Here is an 18,654-nt window from a genome sequence, read left to right as displayed (position 1 = left end):
TTTCATCATAGAAGCGTTCTGTCAGGTACTTTTCCTTGAAATATCTTTGAAAAGTCTCCCAAGTCACATCTTGCTCACTCACCCCCCACACCATCTTGACTTCTTCCCACCATAATGTAGCCTTGGCCTGCAGCTGGAAGATGGCCAGCCGTGCCTTAAGATGGTGATCATACTCGTACACTTGGAAATACTTGTTCATGTTGATTAGCCAAGCCTCTGCAGCTTCTTCTGATTCCCCATCGAAATGGGGTGGTTTAATCTTCCGAAACTCCCCTTGCAGTTCTATCCGCGGTCTCTTTGGAGTTTGATATTCAGAAGCGTTAACAGACTTCTCTCCTCGCGCCTCCGCCCTTTCCTCTGCTTCCTCCTGTTCAGTGTGATAGCTTTGTTCATCTGATACCCGTGTCTGCTCAGGCCTAGGATGAGACTGCTGTTGATGTTGTTTATCAGATAAACTTTTCAGAATCCTCTCTTGTTCCATGTTTAGTCTTGCGTTGTCCTCACGCAAACGGGCCATTTCGTCCTTCAGCTCCTGGACTGTCCTCAATATAGTCAAATCAGTGTTGCGGCCTTCCTCTCCCAGTTGTACCCATATCTCAGGATTCCCCTGAGGGTGAGCAACGTTATCTGGTCGATTCAAATTTCCATGAGGAGCGCTACTTGTTCTCCTCATTCTGCTGTCACCTGAACAAAATTAGCTCATTTCAACAGATGTAATTTTTATATTTCAATATACTCCTTGCTTGCTTGTTAGGATGCTACTTATGCATTGCTGTCTCTATTAAAATTAACCCGAGGTCACAGAGTTGTAACCTGGGCTCTGATACCACTTGTCACACACCATTACAGATCTAAAAAAAAATAATTTTTTTTTTACCACAGTATAAACATGCATACATGTTCATTGGATCTTCGCATCGCAAACAAGTTATATACATTATTATTGCCGAACAATGTAACAAGGAACACTTAATATTAAAACATTCATATGTCTTATACTCTTACCCACTCATACAAAAGTCGATAAATGATTTACTATACCAACAACTATCCATGCCCATGATTCATTAACGAATATACAATAGTTGGCTCATGATATGTCTCGGGTTAATCAAGCGGTTGACATTCAAAGGTATGTACAAAAGTTATATGAGCGGTACTTCAATCATAAATGGTTTTATGGCAATTTCTATATATACGTGCTGGTTTATTTCACCGAGATTAGCTGAAGCCGCGAGTCCTGTCCGGCTCTGATACTCACCCGGCTGGCCTGCTCTGCATCGTCCATTTGGCACGATGAACGGCCGGCCACCAGATACCATGTGCCCTCCGCGTGCTCGATGCTCCAGGAACCTTACTGTCTGACATTTCTCGAACTTACCATTTAACAGTCGTTTCCCGGTTCAACTACGGGTGATCCAACGGTGGAGACGAGCCCGCCCAGATCAAGGGCTGTCGTCGAGCCATGAGGCGGTGGGCGCTTTAAAGGTTTTAATGTGTGGTTAACTCTTTTAGCTTGTTTTTCATTGTTGAGCGACCTCCTGTCACTCACAGCTTTTTGGCGCTCCGCCTTACTCAGAACTCCTTACCTCCAGGCGGTCTGGCACACAGCAGGATGCCTCTGCCTACCATCACCGGATCAGGTATCGAATTTCCTATCATTCAAGGTTACCGCACTTCTCGTTTCATGCTCATGTTCTTCACAGGCCTTTGAACTTCACAGCTTCGGTTATGGTTACGATTCTTTTAGTTTTGTATTCATCTTCTTCGAAATTTTTTTTTAAAAAGGACTCACAGTTTCTGGTTACATTGATATTCTCAGGAGGAAGGTTCGGTTGTTAACCATCGGCGTTGGAAAGCCTTCTCCGCGTCTCCGCCATCCCATGTCCGGGTAAGAATTTATGTGTCTACTCGTAGGCTCGTATGGCTTTTCCGTGGTAACGGGCTGAGCCGCTGTCCATTTTGACAGGATGTCGGGGTTTTGCTCATGCTTCGGAATCCCTCTGCCATGTACAGGGGTTTTCCTCCCATGGGAAAATTTACGTTTCTCTCTCATATTTTGTTGTTTGTAAATTATCTGGTTCCTCCGCCAGCATTCAGGCGGGAACCTCCGTTAAGAAGCGCTGTATGCCCAACTTGTGTTGTATAATTTGTTTCCTTACAATGGACTGTTGGTCTTGAAAGCGGACAAATGCTTCCGGTTGATTACTGTTTTGTTTATATGATACTGTTTGATTTTAATTTTCGGTTAAAGAATTATTACTGGTTTACAAGGAAACCTTTATTTGGCTTTAGTACTGTTATTCGGTGTATACTGGGCGTACTTGCCTTCTCTGTAGCTTTTACTGTGAATATAGTTTTGAACATTTATCCCTGTTCGTTTTTCCAGTGTATATTTCCTTCTATGGTTAATTCTTTTTGTATCAACGGATCTGGGAATAGAGCCCCTGCTGGCTATATATATTTAAGCATAGCTTCGGCGATTCTCTTCAGAGCCGGGGCATCTGTTAATGTTTATTATGCATGCATGGTGGTCACGGCCCTTCCTCCATTCCTCGGAAAACAGGGGTATTTCCGTCAGTTTGTTTTCTCTCTGCATGCTTAAATATTCTGTTAAATGTTGAAACTGTATATTTGATAATGGATTGTTATTTCAAAAAAAACATATGCTTTGTTCCGCAGACGATTCGAATGGCTTGCATTTTCTTTGGTAGAAGGTCTGGGTAATTCTGGGTATTTACTGTTGTTCTCGGTTCGAAATGTAGACCCAATTTTTATGCATAGTGTTGAATTCTCTTGTTGAGTTCCCATCTGGGTTACAGAGGATGGCTTACACAATAGTCTTTTTCCTGTTTTACATTCTTTCTATCGCTTATGCTATAGGGATTTAATTCGACATGGTTTCGCTATTGTTCTTTGATTGAAACATCTAGTTCCATCTCTGCCAGTTGCGCAGAGGCTAGATCCTAAAAATGGTTAAATCTTTTCCCATTACCTTTACTTGCCTATCAAAGACTTTAAATGAATTCCACAGGTTTTAACGAATTCTTAAATGCTTTAGCAAGCCGTCACTGAACAGTAGCAAACCTTTTTGTAGCGCTTGTCAACCTCCCGACCGTAGGAAGATCCTCCTCGATCTTCCACCCCCAAGCACTTCAGCAGATCTTCACTGTCTGCAAACCCTCTGGTTATCCCAGAGTCACGCTATCTGATCCTAACCAGACGTAGCAGTTCAGGAAGCCTCTCACTTCCAGGCACATGCCATCTGGTCACTACCAGACATAGCATATCACCACTCCTCTGCCATCTGATCTTTACCAGATTTGGCATTCCCCCTTTTTCCCCTGGGGTCTCAACCGTCACATGAAGGTAGTTAGGTTTTTCTTTTGTTTCAACTACCTCAACAGCTACTAACAACAATTAATCACATAATTAAACAATGGTAGCACAATTAATTAACATAATAATTAACAGCAGTAGCAACAGAGTTATTATAATTTACCAAACAGAGTTTTAGTTCACAGTTAAATTTACTGTCTTACTTAACATTATCGCTTTACTAGGAGCATTACAGTTTGCGGGTGCTTCACCTGTTTTTGAACCGACTTAGGGGAAATATGCCTCGAGAACTGGGACAGTTACGAAATTTAGAGAGATTGGATCTGTCCACCAATCAACTTAATGGCACTATCCCATCTGAATTCCAATATTTGACCTCTCTGAAACATCTGCGACTTTTTCATAATTTCTTGACTGGTATAATTCCTCCTGAGATCGGAATTTACAGTACACTAACAGAGCTTGATTTGTCACAAAATTTTCTCAGTGGGAGTATACCAAATCAAGTTTGCAAGTTTCAACGATTGGAACTGTTAAACCTTTGGTCCAATCAGCTGGTGGGGAATATTCCTTATGGTGTGACTACCTGCAAATCCCTAGTGAAGCTGCGTCTGGTAGATAACAAATTGAGTGGTAGCCTACCCGCGGAGCTTTGCCGACTTGTAGATTTGACTGCTGGTGATTTATATCAGAACCAGTTCAGTGGATTAATTCCTCCAGGGCTAGGGAACTGCAAAACCGTGGAAAGGCTTGACTTTTCCAGTAACTATTTGGTGGGTAGCCTTCCGCCCGAGATTGGGAATCTTTCGCAACTAGTGAGTTTTAATATCTCATCAAATAAGCTTACAGGAAGCATTCCTCCGCAGCTTGGCGAATGCGCAAGACTTCAACTACTTGACATGAGCAGAAATTCTTTTAGTGGCAGTCTCCCAAAAGAGATGGGCAATCTTCTTGCTTTGGAATCACTGAACCTTTCTGATAACAAACTGTCAGGGCGGATACCTGGTATTCTTGGAGGGCTTTCCAATTTGACAGAACTGCAAATGGGTGGGAATAAGTTTTCAGGACCTATCCCACCACAACTTGGTCACCTTACAGGCTTGCAGACTGCTCTAAATCTGAGCTTGAATAGGCTTTCAGGAAAAATACCGGCTGAACTGGGGGGCCTGAGTTTGTTAGAATCCATATATCTCAATAACAATCAATTTGTTGGTCAACTTCCTACTTCATTTGCAAACCTCTCCAGTTTATTCGTGTGCAATGTTTCATATAACAATCTTACTGGGCCTCTGCCTAACAAAACTATATTTCTCAGCATGTCTGTTAGTTGTTTCATTGAAAATAAAGGGCTCTGTGGAGGGCCAATGCCAGATGCATGCAAACTTTCAAATGCATGGCCATCTGCCTTTCCCCCTGTTTGGCAGGAGACGAAGAACACAAGGGGGAAAATTGTGGCCATAATTGTTGGCATTTTAGGGGGGTCTATTGATTATGCTGCTGGCCATCTACTATTTTTCCCGGCAACCAGTACGTTGTGTGCTTGTTTCTCCAAAAGAGTATATTGTTTACTTTTACCCAACAGAGGGCTTCACTTCCCAAGACCTAGTAGAAGCCACAGATAATTTCTCTGAGACAGCTGTGATTGGAAAAGGAGCATGTGGAACAGTTTATAAAGCCACCATGCATTCTGGACAAGTTATTGCTGTCAAGAAGATGGCTTCTCAAAGCCAAGGAAATCATGTAGAAAACAGCTTCAACGCTGAGATATCAACTCTTGGTAAAATCAGACACCGCAATATCATGAAGCTGTATGGTTTCTGCTATCACCAAGAATCAAAGCTTCTTTTGTATGAGTATCTGCCAAAAGGAAGCTTGGGCGAGCTGCTTCATGGAAGTTCATGGATATTAGATTGGGATACTCGTTACAAAATTGCCAGAGGAGCAGCAGAAGGGATTTCATATTTACATCCCGATTGCATACCACGGATTGTTCATCGAGATATAAAGTCCGCCAATATTCTACTTGATGATGATTTTGAAGCGCATGTGGGAGACTTTGGACTGGCAAAGCTGATTGATGTTCCAAATCCACTGTCAATGTCTGCTGTTGCTGGCTCATATGGCTATATTGCTCCTGGTACGTTATGTCTGCACCCTGACTGAATCATATTTACTATTTCTCCGTCTGTCACTAAGAAACATGCCATTTCATTTGATGAGTTTCTACTGCATGGATATTCCTTCCATTCACTGGCATATAATTCACATTTATTACTCAAGAATATGCATGAATATGTTTTTACTGCATGAATATTGCTTCCATGCACGATTCTTCTATTTTTTCTACGCATAGGGAAACCAAGTTAGGGTTAACAACAAAATTAGGGTTTATGATCTTCATTCAGGTTGCCATTTTTCTTTTTTAACGCAAGGAGACCAGGTTAGAACGAAAGTAGGCTCTGTACATTGGAAATAAGTTTAATTTCTTTTAATTGAATGATTTTTTCGAAGTTGCAGTGAGATTCATATTTATCATATTCAGCACTCCAATGTTGCAATGACGTTAAAATCTGGTGATGGGCTTCAATATTCATTGGCTCTTTTCTAAACCTGGTTCATTCACAGGCTCGTGGTAAACCTCCCATTGAGGTCAAACTGAAAGTATTCTTGGCATTCTAACATCATGCGTTAAACTGTTCTGGATGGTATGTGGTCTGCTTCCCGCGGAAAATCAAGTGTCCCCTTATAGCCTGTCCCTTTCCTCCAGTGCTCACGGCTGTCCTCGTGAGCCCGTGTGTTGAGAGGGTGGGATGGAGTGGAGGAGTGACAGTGCGCTGTCTCCCTGTGAGCCTTCATTTTGGGTATGGCAACGGGATGTGGGTCTATACAAAGATTGAAAGCTGTCAGCTAGCTGCACGAGGTATGATCGGGCTGCACGTTCCGGACAGCCCGCCGTTCAATTAAAACCCAATATCATAGGAAATATGGCTCGCCCTCAGCAGTGAGGTTGGGAGGCATGTCTGCCCCTCTGGCCCACGTGAGAGAGATGCATGTGGTAAACGTGAGAGATGCATGTGGTAACCATGTGTGTGAGGCCAGCAGACCTCTGGCTTTCTCGTGAGAGAGATGCATGTGGTAACCATGTGTGTGAGGCCAGCAGACCTCTGGCTTTCTAACGTAATGCCTTAGGTGTGAGGGACAGTCATTGATAAATCTTCCAAATACATTAATTATGTTGAATATATTTTTATTAGGTTAATAAAAAAATATTAAATCTATAATTTTGATAAATATTTTTTTAATTATGTTGAATATATTTTTATTATATATTATTTTTTTTTTTTTCCGAAGGTGGCAAAACCTATCAAATTCAGGTGTCAAACCAACAGTGAGGACAACCATCTCTGGCTGCTATCCGCGACTCATCACCGTTATCAAGGAAAACCACGCCACCTGTAATAACCCGCTGGTGGTCCGTAAGGGAGCAGGCTTTCACTCCTGCCAGATGCCTCTGGGTCTTGGGCCGTTAACCTGTTTCCTTACGTCCGAGGAAGACGAGCTCTTAGCCAAGCAAAAGCAGTTTTACGGCATACTCCAGACCGAATTATATATTATTTTATTACGTTAATAAAAAATATTAAATCTATAATTTTGATAAGTATTTTAAATAAAATATTTAGAAATTTAATTTCATATCTCATAATAATAATTTAACATAGGTCATAATGATAGATTTACATACATATCGATATAGCTAATCTCACTTTAATTTTAATATTAAAAAAGTCAAGGTTTTATTTATATTTATAGTTTATGTAGTTAATGATTATATTATATTTTAAGAAAAATAATTAATAGTATAATTTATCTTATGAGTTTATTTAATTTTAAAAAGATTATTAGTTAAAAACTTCATCTAATATGCATATGTTTTATTTATTTAATTTTTATAGGGTAGATTTTGAGAATAGATTTATATTTGTGTCATATCTACAGTATTCAGGAAGCTAGGGTTTTCAGTTATATCTAAGATTTTGCTATATTATGAATAAAATAGTCTAGATTTTGTTATGATATAATTTATATATAATTTTTTTCTTTGTCCAAGTTGGCTGGAGATCATAGTTAAGAAATTCAAATTTAATTCTATATAAAAAATATTAACTAGAAAAAATTAGAAATCTGCGCGTAGGTAGTAGGATATTCTTTGGGCATATCGAACAAGACAATTCTCAAAATAGAATTGAGTAGTAGGATCTTCTTTAGTGATGTAATAGGGTCAGAAGGGCTCATCAAAGTTAAGAATAGTATAGGTATGGAAGTCATTAAATGTAACATCAAATCATTCCACTATAAAATATTACCAAATGAGGCCACCAAACATTTTTTTTTTTTTTTGAAAAATATGTCTTATATTTATATAAAAATATCTATAAAAAGAAATTTGAAAAACTAGAAGCGTATATACAATGGAAATTATAACTTATTCCTAGAAGTGATTGAAATTAAAATAAAAACATAATACTCTGTATGATGAAAATACTGGGCATCCTTGATCAACAAAGCATCCTTAACTAGGTATTGATGGCATAGCTCATCCCTCCACATTGTAATATCCCTCGCTTGATCCCGAAATGGTCTTATAAATGTACATATGATATTTAGGCTAGTGAGTTGGATTCTATTGAGGCCTGCATGCCTTTGTGTGTATAAATGTGTTAGGCAATTGGGCCAATGCACATATGTGTTTTAAGGATAGGGTGCTTGTGTCGACAGACCAAAGAGCATGTGTGTTAATAAGTCAATGAACCTAGTGGGAATGCTATGTAAAAGTACTATGATTAATAAAACAACACCACGACTATAGACCAAAGGAAAAAAATGAATATGGTGGGGGCTAAGATTAAATGATGGGAAAGGAAAAAAAGTTAGGGAGCTTATCAAGGGGGCTAAGCCATGAAAAAAATATGTTATCCCTAGCCAATCTTATAAAGGTAAAGTGAATTGATATAAGAATATAATATAATATAATATAATATAATATAATATAATATTAGAATATATTACTACAATATAAAGTAAGGGGCCCCATGTTTATAAAAAGGGAGTTACCCAATTCAATGGGATATTTATCAGGAGGGACATGTGTCCCTATGTAAGGCCCTATAGGGTACATGAAAATCCTGACGGTAGCAGTAACTCTTGGAAGCCATAGGGCTCTGAGACGTACTTGGTTGGCTCGATTTGGAAACCCTAAAGGGCAGTGGCACAACCCAATGGACTGTGAGTGCAGAGAAGGGGGTGCACTACCTTAGGTTGTGTGGGTTGATGGGGAATGTGAGCCTATTGGTTAGAGGCTACTAAGTTTTGGTACCTTGGCCCTGTTCATATTCAATATTGGACATGTACCTAGCTTGGATAGCCATTGACCCTAGCTTGGGGGTGACCCATTTCTTAGAGAACTGGAACAACGTGGTATATGGATGGGTGGTGCATCCAAGGTTTGCATCAGTCGGTGAATTTTATCAGATGCGTTACGCGTTCTCAAACTTGTTTATGCTATTTATGGTTATAATGCATGTTGGTATGCTTTTCTGGTTATGTTATTTATTTTTCTATTACAATATCAATAGCACTATGAGTGGCAATGCCCAAGATTGGTAGCCAAGGAATGTTACAAGTGGTATCAGAGTGTAGATTGGAACATTGGGCATGCAAGGACCATGGAAAAACACAGATATGAAATGCCTAACAAGTTTGCAAATATTTTAAAATACCCTTTGCATGAGATATAACTTCAAGAAAGGTAATAATAGTAGGAAATGCCATCCAACATTATAATAGTAATTCATAAATGAGAAAACTATGCAAAGATGGGAACATGCAAGAAGCATTGAACAACCTACATTATGTGAATGAGTTGGGTATTGAGATTGAATTCCATATATGCGACTATTTCTTTCCAGCATATGCCAACAAGATGATTCTCATACAAGCCATGTGTCTCCATTCCTTGATAGTTTTACTTGCAATTAAACAAGAAATCCTTTTAGCTAATAGGATCATACTATGCTAAATTTGGTGATTTGGAAGATGTCCATCTATTTTTATCACCAAATGAGAAATCTCTGATGTTTTATCACCAAAAGTAACTGATAGGCATTAGGTTGGACTATTACATATTTCCTCATGTTCTCAAGGCTTGGGTTGGTTTATTAGCTCTCTCACAATGCAAAGAGATCCATGCCTATATAATGAGAACCAAGTTCAAGTCTCATACACATATAAGAAATACCCTTCTAACTACGTATGTAGCTTGCATGAATTTAAAGGATTCACACCAAATGCTTAACAAAATGTGTCCATGATTAAAGGCCATGCAAAAGTTAGTGTTGGTAGTCATGGGTGGTCTTTTCAAAGATTTATCGAAAGAGTTAGTTTTTTTAAGCATCACTTCTCTTAAATGAGCATTTTATATTGCATGATTCCATTAGCGCTTGTCATTATACCTAAAGCACCTACAAGATGATCAACCACAAGTATGAGTTTAACACTTTTTCAGACTTTGTTTCTCAGAGAAAGATATGCATTTCTTACAAGTTATGAGTGAGCTATCCATCTGATAGAAGTTACATGTAGGAATGAAATTTTGAAGCACCATAGAGAAAAATGGGATTTAGTTTGTTTCAAAACTGATCTCCACCATCTTTATAATAATAATAATAATAATCCATTTATAGCAATAATAACATTATCAACACATGAATTCTGTAGATTTTTCTCTATAAAAAACTCATGAAAATTTTATATACCATCCATCTATCAAGCCATAACCCTCTATGAAGTTTAGTAATTGATTAACCTTGCTATGAAATCTAAATTATGAATTATGGTATGGATGAGAGAGCTATAATTTTATTTCATCTCTGCATATCAACATGATCAAAGAGATGGAGATAAAAGAATGACTACATTTTAAGTATAGTTCTATTAATAACTTATTGCTTGCCATGTTTGAGAATTGTATATACCTTTTATTGTTAAGTACATGTGTCATCTCATGCAGCCAGAACTACTCTAAGGATGACAACTCTAGTTGTATTTACAACTATGTAGAAATAGGGCATACATTTAGACCGATTATTGGAGGGGAATCACACTATCTATTGGTATTCTAGAACATATCATATTCACCTATCTAAAAATAAAATAAAAAAACCAAGTGTTTGCACATTAGAATTTTTAGAATGTCATAGATATGATATCTACAACATGAAACATTGGTGTACTTAAAAATTTGGAATGAATATTCCCATTCTATCCTATTTAGTTCTCCGTACCCACATATGGATTAATTAATTTAGTTTATTGTGCAAACATTCCAAAACTTCTAATATTGTCGATGTTGATGCGAGAGAGAAGGTGGTAGCACAATATTTTTTTTAAGGGAGTCACATAGGGTAAAATATCGTTCATAATGAGAAACCATTAATAATATATAACCCAAAAGTTGATAGAACAATAGAAAATTACATGCAAGAAGACAAATTATGCATTTTATATCAAAACCAAAATTACATTACATTGAGTGGCACCTATGCCACATTTTCCTTAATAAGATATTTTGATAATGTAAATTCTCAATTTTATACTGTACATATTCCTTGCACAGGGTTGTGACTACAATGATTAGGCTATCAAATCCATTTTGTTGTAGAAACAAATTTCTCATAAGTGATCTTGATGCATTCTATGTTGTACACTATTTTCTCAAATTCGGTAGGAATCATCTAAGGGAATGTTTCATGTGACATTTCCCAAAAATTTAAACCTGTAATTTTTTAGTGACTATTTAACCTCTACCCTTATCATCATTTGGCAATTATGACTTCAAATATTATAATTTGTTTCAAATATAGAACATGATCATATTGTTACTTGTAACGTATGCAGTGTATGCTCATGTTTTTGGCTAGTGTTTTTATTTCACCCTTTCATTGGTGATATGGGTAAAATTTTTGGGGTAGTCATATTTTTGAAATATTCTTCATTCCTTTCTAGGACTTATTTCACTCCTATACAATCTAATGATAAAATAGGATGAAATATATCTATTCAAGGATTGAAAATATGATAAAATATCTTTGTCCAAGGACCAAAAACAACATTCTTCAAGAACAATTTGATTATTTAACAACATCAAGTAGCATATCATGCAATGTTAAAAGAAAAGAGTGAAGGTTTTAACCTTGTATAGAAATTACCTGCAAACGAATTCTTAAAAAAATAGAAAATATATAATGGTCAAAGAAGACAATATACATAGAGATTTTTCTTCTGGAACCTAAAACTGGGAAAACTAGATTGATTTTCATTATATTACTTTCAATGCTACAATACATTATGTACATTCTGAAACATTCATAAGCTCCCAATCCATTAACCCTATATTAGAACATAACCATAGTTTCCTTGACCAGATCAACAAAATACCATGGGAAAAACCGTCATGCCCAAAACCTTGCATAAAAAACCATGCACAAATCCATGGGTGGGTCTACCCACCATCATTGGGTTTGCCAAACCATCCTTGGATCTGCCCCCATCCTTGGGTCTGCCTCAAAAAAATTGTTTCGGGGCACTGCCTTGAACACTATGTAGAAACCCCGTGGCAGGGGGGAATGTTGCCCCCATGCGACTCCCCCATAGTTCTTGGCGCAACGTAATAACATCTACATCTAGTTTTGCAGAAAATATAATATCAATGTGAAAACTCTTTATGAGAAAATACAATCTCTACAAATCAAATCTATGAATGACAACAAACTCAAAACATCAAATACCTTTGGCTAGACACTTCACATCACCAACATCATGAAGTCTATAGTAGGTTCATATCAATGAAAAGAAGCATCATAAATTCATAACATTGGAAAAAATACAAGTCTTTGTCATACCAAGTTTTACACATAAGTCTCTACATCAACATACAACCCTTACTAACATTTTGCTCAATCAATAGAGAGTCTTATTGTCATCAATCTCTTGTCACAAATATTTTGTTAGCTAGGAAAAAATTCAAGGATAAAAGTCACATATTATATCGTCAATACATGCTCTAAATGTCAAGCAACCTTACCTATACAACATATATGTCAAATCAAACATTAATGGGAAAGCATACATGAACCTTTTTGTCACACTAATCTCTGCATCTGTATACACAAAACTATGTCTACAAATCATTGATCTTTGTCATGCTAATATCATCATTCAAGTTACTGTCACCAAGCGAACAAGTATATGTCCAACATATAGGCCATTGTTAATGAAATAAGAAAAATTTAAGAGGATCTCTGCAAACTCTCATGACAGTCACCTATAATCATTTAGCTGCTACAAAAAACTTCTGTAAAAAGATCAAACACTTGAGTACAAGCAACATACAAGAGTCTCTTCCATTCAATGCTCATTCTGATCTCAGCATACACATTATCAATGCAACATATTAATCTTGGATCTTTGCAAAACCTCACTATTCATGGATATCTACATATCATGACCTATGTCACAATGCAATTCACACAATTCTGTCATAGCAAGTAATAAATATCATATCTCTACATAAAGAAACTAGCATACTCTGATCTCTACATATACACTATTATAAACCACAACAATCTCTGCATACAATATAAAAAAACACACTGATATCAAGCCTATGTTGCTCCTTTCTCTCTTCATTCTCTCAATTAGATCTGCAACAAAAACATGATGTTAAGTCCTTTAAATATTCATAAATCCAATATATATTCAAGTAATAAGAAAATAATTGAGGACATCCATTAGATATCCTTTAAATTTTTCATTGAGGAATAAATCTGAGCCTGCTCTTGCACCCTAGTGCACACCTGTTCGAAACAAGACACAAGAAACTTAAGAAATGCACACACTAGCTATTCAATATTCTTCTACTTCTATAGTCTCTGCCCATTTCCAATACCAAGAGAAAATCCCATGGATTTGTTGATAGGAAAATTTGACAGGATCAAAAGGACCTTGCTCGAACTTCCAGAAGATTACCTTGGGAAAAAACCAGGGTTTTAGCCTTAAGTTTTTCTTTTTTCCATGCTTACAGGTAGTAATGCACCTCTCCCCTTTAGGAAGTTCTTTATAACTCATGCCTTGAACACAAAACCTGCATTACCCTAGGTGGTAATGCTCCAACAAAGGTAACTCGTGTTACTCTGTCTCCATGCCCTGAAAGCTGTTAAAACACAATTAAACTTTGCTCAAACTTTCTCGAACTTCTAACATGCCTTTTCCAAATCCTAGGGGTCATGTCAAGTTTTAATAAAGCTTTAATAACACCTCAAAAAACTCATTAAAAATTCTCCCATCAACCACCTATGTCCCCTTAGTTGTCTTCACCTTCAAACGACTCCAATCCTTGTCCATTCTTCTACAATTGATCCAAACCTTGAGCTAGATTTTGCAACTCATATGCAATAAATTAAGAAACCTATGTAATCATTAGGACACTTGTAATACCTTTATAATTATAAGGAAACATCCTCCATCCTTGACCTAGCTAGGCACATCAATTATTCATGCATACTAATAGTGTCATAATGTGTCAAAATCATGACATAATGGACAATTTGACATCCAGATTGACATCAAGTACAACACATTAGTCATATTGCCAGCAATATCCCCCTTTCGACTTGATGTCAACCTCTTGCAAAACTCCAAGTCATTCCCCCTCCCCCTTTTATATGAAGGGAAAAGGGTAGCACCAAGCCAAGAGAAGTAATCCCCTTGCAATGATCAACAATATAAATTTGATCTGCTAATGTGAAGCAAAGAAATTGGCTACAAGGTATCACTCTAATCAACACCATGACCTGACCATGCTCCCCTTGAGCGTATACTGGGCCTTCTAGTGATATACAATATAAATATAGGGCTTTGTAAAGTAAATACATGGTTTTACATAATCATATCTTTCCCATAAGCACGACTAACACAATCAAAGACTCTGTCATTCCAAGTTTACATCAATCACCTAAAGCAACAAGGCTATATACATGAGATGACTTGATAGGGCCCATACATGATTGAATTTTATAATGTTTAGAACATGGTTCACTTCTTGACCAACACACCAAAATAATGAGACAATGATGGTACATGGCTGTAAAAAATGCATGATATCCATCAACAATAATAATATGGCATATGATATCACAAGGATCTTAGCAGCAACATATGTGCAGTTCCTATCAACCTATAAATCAAGACCTTTTACAATATTTCAAGCAAGATAAGAGTAATCAACAACATGAACACTCCATAGCAACAACCCAAGCAACATATATATCTATCCTCCTCAACAATGAAGATGCATCAAATAAGGATTGTAGGAAGACTCATCTAAAAAGAAACAGCAATAATATGAATTCGTCATAGATCATAATTCCAAACACCATATAGGAATCATAAATAGTTTGCAGTAAACCAATGTTAGATAAGTAGTTACAATGTTCCTTGGTGCTAAGGAACCGCAATGCCAATAATGAATTATGAGAAGCTCATGAGAAGTTCCCCTGGGCCTATGCTAAGGCTCCGTCATCCATCATGATCATAATAGATTTACCAAATGAAACATTAGTATCATCAAAAGAATGATCATCATAATAACACATGGAGTCATCATTAAAGTTGAACCAGTCAAATAACACACATGCATAGCTCCCCTTGAGATCATGCAACATTGGTCCTATAGACCTAGTTGTCATCAAGCTATCATATGCTCCACATGAATTTTTGCAATCCTTTTAGAATAAGCATCATATATAATATACCATAGTGGAAAATATCTTCCCCTACTCTAAATATGAAGAGGATGAACTTGAATTCTTATTTATGCCCAGATTTTTATTTAGAACATATAATTTGTCTGCGTTTATGCATCCTTTTTCTATAACTTTTCCAGCATCTTCTTCTATAATTTTGCATCCAATTGATGTAAATACAATTATATGCCCTTTATCAACTATTTGGCCTATACTTAGAATGTTATACTTTCAACCAAAAATACATTAGCAGCTTCTGTAATCTTAACATAATGATCACCACTACCCTTTCCTAGCACCTTTGCAGGTGCACTATTTCCAAGAATAACTTTACCACTCTTGTTTTTCTTCAGAGAGATAAATTTTCTCTTGTTTCTAGACATGTGATGAAAACATCTGCTATCAACATACAATTGATATTCTTCTTCAAATGTGCACTGAGAAAGGCCACACTTCACTTGTTCCTCTTCCTTTTTCTTATTATGAGAAGTGCTAGTGGATCCATCTTTTTCAGGTCTTTTGATAACAATATTCTTATCTGATTTCTTGCTTTGGATGGAATCTACTTGTTTTCTAAAATGTGTGTATGAATTCATTGAATTGATCTTGCATTATTTTGCTACATGTCCAAACTTATTACATGTATAACACCTTACGTGACTAGAGAAGGGGGCAAGAGAATCATAATATTTATGCTTCATATTTCTCTCATTGCAATCAATAGATTTTTGACAAATTACATTGCATGTAAAAAAATACTCCTTAAAGAAACTTGAGTACCTAGAAGTTAATGATATAGCCGTGGAGAGATTGTACAATCTGCTTTTTCAATCAATGACAATGTGTCTAAATTTATGATAGATAAAACATTCAACATCATTGACCAAAGGAGAGAATGGATTGGTATTTCTATTTTTGTCATACTTATTGGGGGTAAATGATTTCCTTTGAAAATTCAATTTTCTCGGTTGCTGGTTTGGTTGACTTCTTAATTCTTTATCAGGATTTTCAGAGTTTTCTTTGTTAACCTCAAGATTTCTTGCACAATCTTGTGAGCTAGATTCTCCCTTAATTGTTTCATGAAAGCCAAGGCCTAATTTGATGGAGGGGGGCATTTGACTATCGAGAAGATTGTCCAATATCTTGGTACTATCCTGAAATTTCAAATGTTTTTCCTTTTCTGCTAATTTACCTTTTATAATATTTAGCTCATCCTCTAGTCTTTGACATTGATCTTCCCTTTCCTTATATTGCTTCCTCTTTCTTTCTTCAAATTTTCTTCCTTCTTGCAATTGTATTCTTAACTAAATAATTTCTTCTTTAAGCCCCTTCTCTTGTTCTTCAAATACTTGAAGTAGATCCTCATTTCATTTGTTTGACTTTTCCATATTTGATCATAGAGAGATGATCTCAACTTCAAGTCCTTCACAATATTGTTTCCTTTCATTAATTTTTGCTGTTACTAATGCAATATTTATTGATTAATCATGGTCACTATTTTCATATTACTGCAACTTATTCTCAATACTGTTAATCCTTTTCAAAGCAAAAACAAGTTTTTTTTTTTTAAGGTTAAATACTTCCTTTAACCTTTCTTGTTCCAAACCAATAATTCCATTTAATATAATAACAGTTGTTTCATGGTCACTGTAACAACCCCGGGTTAAAAGTTTATGTAATAAAGTTAATAAGGGAAAAATAAGACCAAGGTCATGGGACATGTATTCCAAGTTGAATGTTGGGAAAAGCATTCTAGTGGGTGTTCATTTGGTTTATTATGGCTAAGGGGAAATTGGAAAAGGAAATGGCAAAGGATTTGGAAAGTCAAGAGGCATTAATTGGCATTTTATTTATGAAAATACAAGAATTTATTAGGAGAAAATGAGGGTGAAAGGTCACAAGTTGCATGTGAGGAGGAAAATCAAGGAAAATAGAGGTCTCAATGATAAAAATTCTTTTGAGGATCAATTCACAACCTTTTGCCAATTTTAGCTTGGAGATCTCTTTATTCTCTCTACTCTCTCATACTCTTGCACACTTAGAGCATTCTTGGAGCACTCTATATTTGGAGAAAGGAAGGCAAAGGAAGGACAAGAAAGCAAAGGGAAGAAATGATCAAGCAAGGAAGAGGTGGATCAAGTGGCTACAACAGGATTACTTGTAGGCATTGAGTTGCATGTATGATTTAATTTGTAGCTTTGACATGCATGGTACATGCATGTGTGTATTTGATTCTCTTGTTGTCATTGGCACAAATTTTGGTAGGTGTGACATTGGTTTTAGCCTTGCCTTTCCATTTCTGGATAGCCATGGTGCGATGGGGTTCTATTACTCGTTTGAGCTAGATTGTCTAATGGTTTCGAAATTGAGTAAGGTGGTCTCAAGAAAAATCCCAAAGGCCTAGTAATCCTTGGACGCAAATCCTAAGGGTGGAGACGGGAAAATTCCTCACAGTTTAGATGGAGAGATCTAAAGGCATCCATGCTTGTATAGGCCGAGTGATCTTTGGATTGGTATATCGTGGGATTGCGGTAAATTCTGGTAGTGTATGTTTCTTATTTGGGCATAGGAATCCCTTGATAGGATATACAATAAAGCCTAGTTGTATAGGTGCTTTATTCGAGCCTAGAAATCCTTGATCAGTTTTGGTGGGATATGTGGTAAAGCATGAGAAGCATGGGTGGTTTTGTTGCGAGTCCCACATTCATGCTTAGAATATGGCATGGGCGTGATTGGATTAAAGAAATATTTGTTTCAACGCAATCTATGGTCAGGTGGTACGTGGAAGTCCCTGACTTAGTTGGCTTTTGTATATGTTAATAAGATCTCTTTTCCTCTCATGTTCTATGTGTAAATGTGCTTGTTATTATGCGTCTTTAATGGTTGTTCTATCATTGATATTTCTCTGGTTATAAGAATGGTTTATGACAGACTTGAGTCATGGCTCTCATAACATTTTGATTAGTAAATGAAATGTAAATGAATGTATGACCTAATAGATGATAATGTGACTATTGTGAGAGGGTGTTATCGGGAAATCTAGTGTCCACTCGGAGCTGCTAGTCCCATTGAGACGGGTAGCTATCTTAGAAACAAGCACACTAAAACTACTTTCATTTTCCTTTATGAGAAGTAGATAAGAGGGGAACAAAGGTACCAACCTCAGTCTTGCGCTTGGTTCCTTATTTCGTTCCTCTCCCTTCTGACAGATCTTTGCCGTTTGCTTCCTTGCTTCAGAGAGCACCTGTAGAATCAAAGCAGCATAACACTATCGAAGAACAGAGATCTACAATCATAAACAATATAGGACCAGATATATATTGACCACACAAATGCATATATCATCAAACATACAAGAATGTGGAGGAAAACTTGAATAGCTTTATTGATAGAAAGAATATCAAAGAGGATTACAACCAATTGTTCTGACCCAACGTCATCCTCCCAGCATGAAATC

The 18,654-nt window shown here is 36.8% G+C and overlaps 1 protein-coding gene across 1 annotated transcript in view; it reads left to right on the top strand.

Moving 5' to 3' along the window:
• LOC149226934 (uncharacterized) overlaps positions 1 to 18,654 on the top strand; it is a 127,357-nt gene that overhangs the window by 7,878 nt on the left and 100,825 nt on the right. Inside the window, 2 exon segments of the mRNA XM_089380360.1 lie at positions 3,575 to 4,819; positions 4,821 to 5,476. Coding sequence (XP_089236486.1) covers positions 3,575 to 4,819; positions 4,821 to 5,476 — 1,901 coding nt within the window.

The sequence above is a fragment of the Pinus tabuliformis genome, chromosome J, assembly GCF_031772625.1.
Source record: "Pinus tabuliformis cultivar Carrire ecotype Pingquan chromosome J, CPIR1, whole genome shotgun sequence".
In the NCBI taxonomy this organism is placed as follows: Eukaryota; Viridiplantae; Streptophyta; class Pinopsida; order Pinales; family Pinaceae; genus Pinus; species Pinus tabuliformis.
Note: the sequence above shows the minus strand (reverse complement) of the source record. Positions and strands in the feature narration are given on the sequence as shown.